Below are 12,314 nucleotides of genomic sequence, written 5' to 3'. Positions count from 1 at the left end.
AACAATGTAGATAACAAGTACAAAGAACAACAACTAAAAAGAAAAACAAGACAAAAAACCAAAAAAAAATAAAAAATAAAGATAATAATAAGCAGAAAAAAAGAAAATTAATTTTCCTAAATGAAAAAAACAAAAATGAAAAAAACAAATAACAACCAAAAACAGATCCAAGTACAACTAAAGATAAATAAGTGCATACTTAATGAGACAAAAACAAAAAAACTTATTTCAATGGAAGAAAATTTAAAAATAAATAAATAGTGAAAATAACCGGAAACGTCATAAAACTTCAGCAAAATAAAATACTAAAAATTTAAATTAAATGCAGAACAAGAAAATATGTTTATTTATATTTCATTTCATTTCATTTTTCATTTAATTATTTATTCAAACAGGTTAAAACAAAAACAAAATAATCAGAATACATAAAATGTATATACCAAAAAGAAAACCATAAGCAAAACAAAGCAAATTAAAGAGACAAATCTATATGTAAATAAATATTTCTTGTTTGAAAGGGTGTAGGATGAAGTTGTATATATAACACCTAACTCAATTAAATCAATAAGCTAAAACCATTAGACACAATCTAAAACAACCAGTTTCTTTTGAACTTCCTTTCTTAGTCTCCTCTTGAAGCCAACTCTGCCACTAGCTGAAATAAGATTTTCTGGAAGTATATTCCAGTAAGTAACTGCCCTGTACATTACTGTTCTTTTTAGTGCATGGGTTTTAGGTTTGGGCAGGGTGAAATGACCTCTCGTGGCATGTCTAGTATGATAGCTGTGGCTATCACGAGCACTAGCCATCATCTTAGTTTGGTTCAAAAGTTCGCCCGGCTCAAGGCTGTGATCAGTGTGTGTGTGACACGGTGGTGAATAGTTCATGAAACAAGGTGACACATGCCTCTGATGTGCGTCAGTTGTAGAATGGCTGGCAGCGTGCAGCACTGATGACTTTCATGTGAGAGCCCCGTCTTGTGCAGCTCGCTCAGATTTAACAATTATGTTGCTGCTAATGGAATATGATTTTAAAAAACATGAAAGCAAGTGTTAATAGCTACATGAAGGTGAACGTATACCCCCTTCTGACAGAATACAAAGGCTGCAAAAGCCTCTTCAGATGTTCAGTACTTTTCTTTGACTTCAGCATGAAATAGGTTTTTTTGGCCACGACTTCATCACAATTGTGAAAAATTAATACAAAGGAAACAAATGGCTTCGGGGAACTAATGATGGTTCCCTGTTCTCCACTTCAGTTATTACTGACTCTGAACCTCCAGTGTCCTGACAATGCCTAGAGAAGTTATACAATTATTTATATATAGATATTAGTCCTTTTTATTTTCTGTAATGCAAAAATGTCATACATTCTGGATTCATTACAAATCAACTGAAATATTGCAAGCCTTTTATTATTTTAATATTGCTGATCATGGCTTACAGCTTAAGAAAACTCAAATATCCTATCTCAAAAAATATAGAATATTCTGGGAATCTTAATCTTAAACTGTAAACCATAATCAGCAATATTAAAATAATAAAAGGCTTGCAATATTTCAGTTGATTTGTAATGAATCCAGAATGTATGACATTTCTGTTTTTTTAATTGCATTACAGAAAATAAAGAACTTTATCACAATATTCTAATTTTCTGAGACAGTCCTCTAGATATTGAATTTACAATATGTAAAAGTAAAATTTTAAAGCCTGGACATAATTTAAGGCAGATATCTTAAGGCAGATATCTTACCTTTCCGTCCATCTGTGTCTTACGACTGATGGACCAAGGATGTGAGGATGTTTTTCTTGTTTCGTGTTCACTTTGATTTAAATGGATTTCTCTGATTAAGTCTTTTGTTTTGTAGCTTATTAGCTTGTGCAAAGTTGAGTATCCCTGGATGACGGAGCATTACATGCTGCGGCTAAGCCTCGGAGAGCCCCGGTCCTTCCTAATTAACCCCAGTTCACTCGTGTGAATGTTGTCCTCTTTGTTGTGCCATAATACAACCCTGTGTTGAAAGCGGGTTTGGGAATTATTTCGTCAAAGCAAGATCTCCGGACCCAGGCCAACACAAGTTCTTGATTTGTTCTAGTGATTAATCAACGCTGCTGGGTGAACCCAGGAGGAGACAGGAAAACAATCCAGCAAAAACAGCCCGTTCATATGTTAGCAGAGCCTGAAGACTGAAGACAGTTGTACACGGTTGTTTTGTAGTTGAACTTTAACTATGATTACCAAACTTTTTTTTTTTAATTCCATGGGAAATTATACGTACATTTGTGGGTTTTCTTCTCGGTATCCTCCTGCTCTTTGCGGGTAGCCATTGTTTGATTCAACAAAAGGCTGTCTTCACTTCAGCTTTATCTGAAAGTGTGTAAATTACCCAGATAACAGCTGGATTACCTTGTGGTTTCTGAAAACTATTATATCAGAAATATCCAGTGGTCCCCAAACAAATCTGACGAGTCACAGAATTATTTCTCTCTATTTCTCACAAAAAAATGCTTGCTCCCTCGGTCACAATCTGAGACGAGTCTACAAATGCTGACGCAAAGGATTCTGTTTGCCCTCGGTCGGCAAGTCAAATCGACGCAGAGCCTACGGCGTAGGTTACGTAACCTATCAGCCTTTATTCTGGCGTGATCTTCGCAACAACGGGCAAACGAGTGATTATGTACATTCACTGAGTGAATATTATAAAAGTAAAATATATATTTCTCGCTAGAAATGTAATCAAAATGCATTTTTAGGCAGAAACTAACTCAAAATATTGATTTTATTCACTAAAAAATAAAGAGATATCCACCATGGTTTTTTTTTGTTTTTTTTTTATTCAGTCTGCAAATGAGGACGAAAAGCATTCTGGGAAATGTTTCTGTCCCTAGATCAGCTAGTGAGCATCGGAAAACCCTCGATCCGTAGGGACAGATGCATAGCCACTACACTACTTTTCTGCACTACCCCTAGGTTAAAAGAGGAATTAGGACACCACCACCCTCACGGGAACGCGCAAAATTTAGGGGTGGGGGGGGGTAGGGGCGCTGTAGCGCTGTTAATATGCCACTTTATTAAGTTTTAATATTTTTTCAGGCATAAAAGTAACCGTTAAGATCCCCAACCTGGGCTCAGTTTATCCAAATAACGCCTGTTAAGAAATTTTATCCGATGTTTTCGGGGGATGAGAAGAGCAGCCGGCTCGGGAGCTGATTTATGGTTCCACGTTAAATCAACGCAGAGTACGGTGCTTTGTACAGCGCGCGTCCCCGCGTAACCTACGCCGTAGGCTCTGCGTTGGTGTAACGCGGAACCATAAATCAGCCTTTATTCTGGCGACATCTGAAAAAACGAGCAAGCGAGTGATTATATACATTCACTGAGTGAATATTATGAAAGTAAAATATATATTTCTCGCTAGAAATGTAACCAAAACGCATTTTTATGCAGAAACTAACTCAAAATATTGATTTTATTCACTAAAAAAATAAGAAATGTCCGCCATGTTTTTTTTTTTTATTCAGTCTGCAAATGACGACGTAAATCATTCTGGGAAATTTCTCTGGCCCTCGGTCAGGTAGTGTGCATCTGAAAACCCTCGCTGTGAAAGGCTAGATTAATAACCACTAGCCTTCGTTTTGCCCACTACCCCTACATGCAAAGAATTGGGACACCACTACCCTCACGGGAACGCGCAAAATTTAGGGGTAGGGCTGAAAACTAGGGGTAGTGGGAGTATTGGGACAGGGCCTAAGACTTGTGCGAGTAGAAATCCCAGCCACGGCCCCTCAGACATCCTAGTTGTTACACAGAGAAGCTGCTCGGGTCTAGTTTCTGCAGAAAGATCTCCGCCTAGGTGTTTTTACATTTCAAGATTTTGAAAATACTAAAACTGAGTGAGTGAGTTTGCTGAGTGTGTTGACCTTGCTCTCCTGCCCCGCTGCAGCCTGGGGTCCCGCTCTCCCCCCAACGCCTCCCAGCCTCCAGCTTTCTTCACCAAGCTGACCGAGTACACCTCGGCTATCGTGATGTCCAAGAAGCAGGAGATGATCAAGAAGATGACGGTGGTTGGAAACGACAATGACTTCAGTGAGTGTGAGCTCTGCAGGGAGACGAAGCACCAATAGAAGTGGGAGACGGCAAACTTACTTTATTACTCTGGTTCCACTTTCAGATGCTGGCCAGCCGGGGACAGAAATCTTCAACATGCCAGCGTCCACAAATGCAGGTACCTGACATGACGTGTGCTTTTTATCGGATATTTTTCAAACATGGACAAGATTAGAGGCAGTCGTCTTTTCTTCTAGCATATTTGTAAACGGGTCAGATAAAATTACGGCTCATACATTTTTGATTGATTGATTGATTGATTTGAATTGTTTATTTCGTAAGGGAAATAATAATATAATATATATATATATATATATATATATATATATATATATATATTATAAGTAATATATAGTAATAATATATATATATATATATATATATATTATAAGTAATATATAGTAATAATATATATATATATATATATATATATACATATATATATATATATATATATGGGAAAAATATAACATTTTAAACAAATTCAAAACATACAGAAAAAAAAAACATAATACAAACAGGGAAAAAAACAGTGTCCTTATTTAACCCTGCTCCTTTGTTACCTCTATTATAAATTAAAAATATTAATAATAAGATCTATTTGATCCTGGTGTGTTGACTTAATATGTTTAGAAGGCAAGTCAAGTTTATTTGTATAGTTCAATTCAACACAAGGTAATTCAAAGTGCTTTACATCAACATTAAAAGCGGCAAGACACAATTAAACAGTAAATAACAAATACAATGAAATAAAATGATAAGAAAAGAGGTAAAATAATAAAAAGTACAAGTTGTTAAAAAGTAAGGGCAGTAGAGCAGGTAAGTATTTAATTTAACAGTAATGTTTTTAGTCCTGATTTAAAGGATCTACAGTTGGAGCAGACCTCAGGTCTACAGGAAGTTTGTTCCACCGGTGAGGAGCAGAATAACTGAACGCTGCCTCACCTTGCTTGGTTCTGGTTCTGGAACCACAACAAACCAGATCCAGATGAACCTCAGGGGTCTGGGAGCTTCATAGGGAACTAACAGATCCAGCATGGATTCTGGTCCAAGACCATTCAGGTCTTTGTAGACCAGCAGTAAGATTTTAAACTCTATCCTTTGACTCACTGGAAGCCAGTGGAGTGATTTCATGACCAGCGAGTGCAAAGAATGTTTGTCTATTAAATAAGTCCCGTGCTCCTGTTAGCCGGCTGTAGCTTGACTCCTACGTACAGGTTTCCATGAGCTGGTGCTGCAGAACTTCGATCTCTCCCTGAAGCTTTGTGTAACGCTGCCTCCTCCCGCAGGACCCGTGAATGTGCGCAGCCACCCAGCCCCGGAGGCCCCCGGCAACTCCATCGGCCTGGAAGCCATAATCCGCAAGGCCTTAATGGGCAAGTTTGACGACTCGTCTGAGGAGCGCTCTCCATCCAACGCTGCTAACCCCATGACTTCAGGGGGGGCTGAAGACTGCTTCTCACAAGGTGCGACCTCCACTGGCACATTCCTTTTACATGGATTCTTCTTTCTTCCCCAGTTGAAGGATTTGACTTTATTTTGATATCATTTGAAATTTTTTTTTTTACCTACATCTGACCAAAGCCGTTCAGCATCGTCCTCACGTCTGGTGAACCAGCAGCTCACAACTAGTTTCTGTTACATCCAGTGTTTTCTCTTCACTAACCCTCACTTTATACAGGACTGTCTCAGAAAATGTGAATATTGTGATAAAGTCCTTTATTTTCTGTAATGCGAAAATGTCATACATTCTGGATTCATTACAAATCAACTGAAATATTGCAAGCCTTTTATTATTTTAATATTGCTGATCATGGCTTACAGTTTAAGAAAACTCAAATATCCTATCTCAAAAAATTAGAATATTCTGGGAATCTTAAACTGTAAGCCATAATCAGCAATATTAAAATAATAAAAGGCTTGCAATATTTCAGTTGATTTGTAATGAATCCAGAATGTATGACATTTTTGTTTTTTTAATTGCATTACAGAAAATAAAGAACTTTATCACAATATTCTAATTTTCTGAGACAGTCCTGTATACAGTTACAGCACTAGCTTATCTTGTTATTTGTAATTTATTTATTTCAAAACAGGGAGGTGCACAATAAGACATTAATCTTGTACAAGAGAATATGCATTGTGCCAGGTTGTAGCAGCTTGCTATTTTCCACCTGTAGCCCCTGGTTTGATGGAATAGTACATAAAAATTAGTATAGAAAAAGAAAAAATAAGTAAAAGAGCAGAACAAAGCAAAGAGACAATAGATAAAATAGATAAATAGAAACATGGAAGCAGATTCAACAGAGCATGGGATCTGTCAGATGTACCTAAGGCACCTAAGATTTAAAGCTAGGCTGCCCCCCCCAACACACACACACACACACACACACACACACACACTTCATAAATCTACACACACTTGTCTTGACGGTAACCAACGCTTGGCCAGATGTGAGAAGCTGTGGGAACTTCTACATGAAATAATGTCTGTTGGCAGAGTTTTCCACTGAGTCATTGCAATACAGGAGAATGAAACTTCCCAAATGCAGTTTTGCGTTGGGGTCACGACACTCACCCCCTGTAACAGATCTGGTTGTTCGTGTCGACTTCTCAGAGCAGAGACTAAGGGCCAATCCCAAAACACCCCCTACTTTCTACCACTAGCCCTAAAAATGAATAGGGCCCTTGTAATCTCCACTAGGGATTGGGACACCACTTGCTACGTCACTGCGTGGTTTACGTTCGGGTACGTAAGCGACTGCGTAGTTACGTTTGCACATACGTCACACCATATCAGGAAGCTGAGAGCTTAAAGCTGTTTTAATTTCCGCTGTAGCGCTGTTAATATGACACTTTATTAAGTTTTAATATTTTTTCAGGCATAAAAGTAACCGTTAAGATCCCCAACCTGGGCTCAGTTTATCCAAATAACGCCTGTTAAGAAATTTTATCCGATGTTTTCGGGGGATGAGAAGAGCAGCCGGCTCGGGAGCTGATTTATGGTTCCACGTTAAATCAACGCAGAGTACGGTGCTTTGTACAGCGCGCGTCCCCGCGTAACCTACGCCTTAGGCTCTGCGTTGGTGTAACGCGGAACCATAAATCAGCCTTTATTCTGGCGACATCTGAAAAAACGAGCAAGCGAGTGATTATATACTTTCACTGAGTGAATATTATGAAAGTAAAATATATATTTCTCGCTAGAAATGTAACCAAAACGCATTTTTATGCAGAAACTAACTCAAAATATTGATTTTATTCACTAAAAAAATAAGAAATGTCCGCCATGTTTTTTTTTTTTTATTCAGTCTGCAAATGACGACGTAAATCATTCTGGGAAATTTCTCTGGCCCTCGGTCAGCTAGTGTGCATCTGAAAACCCTCGCTGTGCAAGGCTAGATTAATAACCACTAGCCTTCGTTTTGCCCACTACCCCTACATGCAAAGAATTGGGACACCACTACCCTCATGGGAACGCGCAAAATTTAGGGATAGTGCTGAAAAGTAGGGGTAGTGGGAGTATTGGGACTGGGCCTAACACGTTCTTTTCAAGGGGGGAGCTGCAGGAATTATGGATCATTTTTAAAAAGTAAGCAGACATTTGAGTGCTTTATCAGATTCTCAAAGCTGGTCTCTGTCCCGTTTCCAGGTGGGTCAAAGTCCTCAAAGGGCAGTGGGCGCTCTAACGGGCGCAAGGCCAAGTCCCCGGGCCCGGGTCTGTCCGGCAGCGAGAGACCCTCGTCTGTGTCCTCGGTCCACTCGGAAGGAGACTACAACAGACGCACTCCACATACTAATCACATGTTGGAGGACCGGCCTCTGTCCGCAGGTACGCGTCTTCAGCGCCAGCGGCTCTACTCCCGAGCGAGGCCGCAACCTTTCTTGAAATTAATTTATTTATTTATTACGGATCCCCATTAGTCCTCACTGCAGTGAAGACTATTCTTCCTGGGGTCCAACATTGCACACATACAGGACTGTCTCAGAAAAGTTCTTTATTTTCTGTAATGCTATTAAAAAAAACAAAAATGTCATACATTCTGGATTCATTACAAATCAACTGAAATATTGCAAGCCTTTTATTATTTTAATATTGCTGATTATGGTTTACAGTTTAAGATTAAGATTTCCAGAATATTCTAATATTTTGAGATAGGATATTTGAGTTTTCTTAAGCTGTAAGCCATGATCAGCAATCTTAAAATAATAAAAGGCTTGCAATATTTCAGTTGATTTGTAATTAATCCAGAATGTATGACATTTTTGTATTACAGAAAATAAAGGACTTTATCACAATATTCTAATTTTCTGAGACAGTCCTGTATTTGGCTGCAGCTTTCCTCCTCCGACGCACGTTTCTGCAAATCCCGTGTGCAAAAAGTTTTCCACTACACATAAAACAATAAAATACAATCCTTACAATTAAAACGTAACTAAATCCAAACAAAAATGATATGAGATGTCATGAAATTCAACCCTTAAATTGTTGAAACCAGGCGGAGCCAAACAACAAAAAATGTTCAATTTTACACACTCAGAATGTCAGAATAAACCAATAATCTCAGAATGAAATGATGTCGCTGTGCTTCTTGCAGGTTCAACGCCAACCCCCTACCCTTGCAACCCACTGGTGATGAAGCACTTCTCCAGCGGGGCCATTTCCGCTCATTCCCCCTCCTCTGGCCAGCAGGGGGGCCAGCAGGGGGGCCCGGGCCCCGGCCCCGGCCCCGGCCCCGGGCAGGGCCGGCCCTGGGAGGAGGAGCCCAAGCCTCTGCTCATGTCGCAGTACGAGACCCTGTCTGACAGCGAGTGACCACACATGCCACTGCACAACAGGACCCACTAACACGTCGGTGTGCCGCTGCAGCCGCTGCAGCCGCACACACACACACACACACACACACACACACACACACACACAGACAGCACTGCGGGGGGAGGGGGGTCTGCAGAACTACCCACACCTTTGCATTCCTTCATCAGTCAGTCAGTTATTCACCTGAGACGCCGAGAAGTGATGAAGTGGAACCTGCTGCTTCCTGCTGGTGTGTGTGTGTGTAGGTGTGTATTTGTGTGTGTTGGTGTGTGTGTGTGTGTTGGCTCTTATGTGTTATGCATTCACTCCAGGACTCTAAAGGACAAATCACTTTTTTTTTCCCTCTTTTTTTTGTTAAACTTTACAACAATTCCTCACTGGCCTTATCAGTACAGACACGTTGACCTGTTGCTGTTGGGGAGTTCCGGTCTAATGTGCTCACACTTGCATGGAGAGCAGCGCCACACACACACACACACACACACACACACACACACACGGACCTATGCGTTTCTCCACAGCGAACTCCAGCTGCCACTGCAGGACTACATACACGCACGCGGAGAATCCACATCTTGTTTTTCTTGTTCGGGTCTTTGTTTCTCACCTTTAAACTGTCAGTCCAGTCCTGTGTTTCGTGAGTTGAGACCTTTTAGTACATTTTGATGGTGAACTTTTGATGGTGTCATCAGTTGTCTCTTATCTGCAATGATGCATTTTTTTTAAAGGTTTTTTTTCTTTTCTTCTGTTGAGTCTGGGGGGTTGCAGGGCCGAGATTATGTTGGAGGGGTTTTATCGTTGGTTTACAGGGTAAACTTGCTCTTCGTTGCTGATGTCATGTTTTTGGGGGGAGTGGCCTCTGGAGGAAACGCAAAGCTCTGCCGGGCTCAGCGGCCCGCGTGGCTCGTGGGAGGATCTGCCATGCGGACGGCACTGAGACAAGAGACTTTTCTCACTGTTTTTATATTAACCATGTCTGTGTTCGTTGAAAATGTTTTTGAATATTAAGCACTTAGTTGTCACTCTGTTCACAAAGGCATTTTAAAGCATTCATGTCCAGGGGGGGTTGCAGGTGCACGCGGGGACTCAAAGATGGCACAGATTCCTCCCCGTCCGGAGGGCTGTCTGATGATTTTGGTCCCGGCCGCCTGCGCGCCTCCGTCAGCGCTCACACACTCGGGGCGACAATCGCAGAAACGTGAACGGTCACCGAGTTTTCACCGAGGTTTCAGCGCCGCCTCTGAAGACGCTCCGAGGCAAAAACCCCACACGGCGTCACTCGGTTATATCTGCATTACAGAGGTGATGAAAAGCCATCTTTCTAGGACCGTTGGTCCGCCGAAGGCTCACAGGCCTCGTCCACGACCTCTGACCTTTTACTGCCCGCAGGAGCAACCCTTCATCCCCACAGGTTTTGTACAGTTATGAGATATTCCTAGTGTTAAGTGCCATTTATTTTAAATATACAGTACTGAAGTTGATAAGTGACGCACAAGTTTTCTTTGCCCCCCCCCCCCTCCCAATGCCAGAGTTTCTACTGTCTACACTGAACAGTGTAAAAAAACTAAATCAAAAGTCCTGTTTTCTCCTCTTTCCCTGTGTTTGTGCATCATTTAATTTCCTCCGGATGTGTCACTGCCTTAGCTTTGAGCCGTTTCACTCACGAGGACAGAGCTGCCGCCGCTCGGCCGTCACACTCTCCCACACGCTGCTTCTGCTCGTGCGCGGATTAGAGGAAGTTGAGGGCGAAGTCGTCTCGTGATGCAACCTTAGTTGACACGTTCTCACCCTCCTGCAGCGTTCTCGAGTCTCTCTGATTAAATGGTTGTGAGACGCTTCCTGTTTCACAACACGGAGCCGGGCTGGTTTCCTTCCCCTCGTCTAACACCCCGGAGCAACGGCCTGTCCTCCATCCCTCGCTCCTCCTGTCACCGGACATGATTGTCGTAGGACTACCTCCTCTCCCTCCTCATCCCTCGTGTCTCTCACCTGCAGCTCATCTCAGCGGCAGTTTAGGTTTTATTTTATTTTCTTGGTTAAAGCGATGGAGCGTTTGTAACTCCATCATTCAAGGCGGAAAGTACAGCCAAGCTTTGTACATCGGTCTGTGTATGTAAATCATTTTTCCACTTCTGAGATGTTAAGAATGTGATTACTAAAACAGACGAAGCCATATCCAGCTCTTCCCTTGAACCGATGATTAACGTGTTGTTTTTAAAAGTACACTGAAAGGAATTTTAAATTGCATCCTTTATGTTCTTATAATTTGTTAACGCACACCCGTGTCACCGTAAATGAAATGAATTGTTCAGTTCTAACAGGACAAAATTGATTATTGATGTGTTCGCTGACATGTCCAATCACGGATGGGGGGGATTGACAAAAGATCCATTTTCAACCATTTTGTGCTTTTTTTTTTTCTTTTCTTTTTTTTATTATAACCCACTGTATAATAGCAAGGATTGTATATACAACTGAAGAGATGTAAATATTTATGTGGCTTGCTTTGAGGTTGGTATTACAAAAAGAAAAAGAAATATTCACATGGTTAAATTCTACATGCCCACCAGCAAGCTTTGTGGATAGCAGTGTAAAAATTAAAAACGACATAAAAAAAAGACACTGCCTTAATGTTTAAATAAAAAGCTTAATGCCACAAATAGTGTCCGTTGCATTTGTAGGTGTTGGTCTGAATCAATTCACCTTTTTTTTTTTATTTTTAAGTGGTCCAGCAGGAGGATGTGACGGTCCTCTGCCAGCAGGGGGCAGTGCAAGCGTATGTTTAAGTTTTAAACTTGTTACTTCATCAACATGTTGCTGCTTCTGTTTCTTCATGGGTAGAAGGAACAGATACCCTTGACGGATCCCACTATAAATGTCAAATCTTTTTGTGATGCGTTATGGGAGTTTGATAAAACTATTTGCATTTATATATGTTTTTTTTTTATTTTATTTTTTTATAAATCTCTTATTGTTTTTTCACGTTTTAAATACAAACATAACAGTGAAACAAATATCTCACACCTTTACATGTACAGGACTGTCTCAGAAAATTAGAATATTGTGATAAAGTCCTTTATTTTCTGTAATGCAAAAATGTCATACATTCTGGATTGATTACAAATCAACTGAAATATTGCAAGCCTTTTATTATTTTAATATTGCTGATCATGGCTTACAGCTTAAGAAAACTCAAATATCCTATCTCAAAAAATTTGAATATTCTGGGAATCTTTATCTTAAACTGTAAGCCATAATCAGCTATATTAAAATAATAAAAGGCTTGCAATATTTCAGTTGATTTGTAATGAATCCAGAATGTATGACATTTTTGTTTTTTTATTTGCATTACAGAAAATAAAGAACTTTATCACAATATTCTAATTTT

The 12,314-nt window shown here is 40.2% G+C and overlaps 1 protein-coding gene across 1 annotated transcript in view; it reads left to right on the top strand.

Moving 5' to 3' along the window:
* ncor2 (nuclear receptor corepressor 2) overlaps positions 1 to 11,586 on the top strand; it is a 154,509-nt gene extending 142,923 nt beyond the window's left edge. Inside the window, 5 exon segments of the mRNA XM_061730433.1 lie at positions 3,944 to 4,086; positions 4,172 to 4,225; positions 5,397 to 5,573; positions 7,760 to 7,939; positions 8,706 to 11,586. Coding sequence (XP_061586417.1) covers positions 3,944 to 4,086; positions 4,172 to 4,225; positions 5,397 to 5,573; positions 7,760 to 7,939; positions 8,706 to 8,923 — 772 coding nt within the window. The 3' untranslated portion in view covers positions 8,924 to 11,586.
* Positions 11,587 to 12,314: the final 728 nt, after the last annotated feature.

This window comes from Cololabis saira, chromosome 9, assembly GCF_033807715.1.
Source record: "Cololabis saira isolate AMF1-May2022 chromosome 9, fColSai1.1, whole genome shotgun sequence".
NCBI classification, from domain to species: Eukaryota; Metazoa; Chordata; class Actinopteri; order Beloniformes; family Belonidae; genus Cololabis; species Cololabis saira.
Note: the sequence above shows the minus strand (reverse complement) of the source record. Positions and strands in the feature narration are given on the sequence as shown.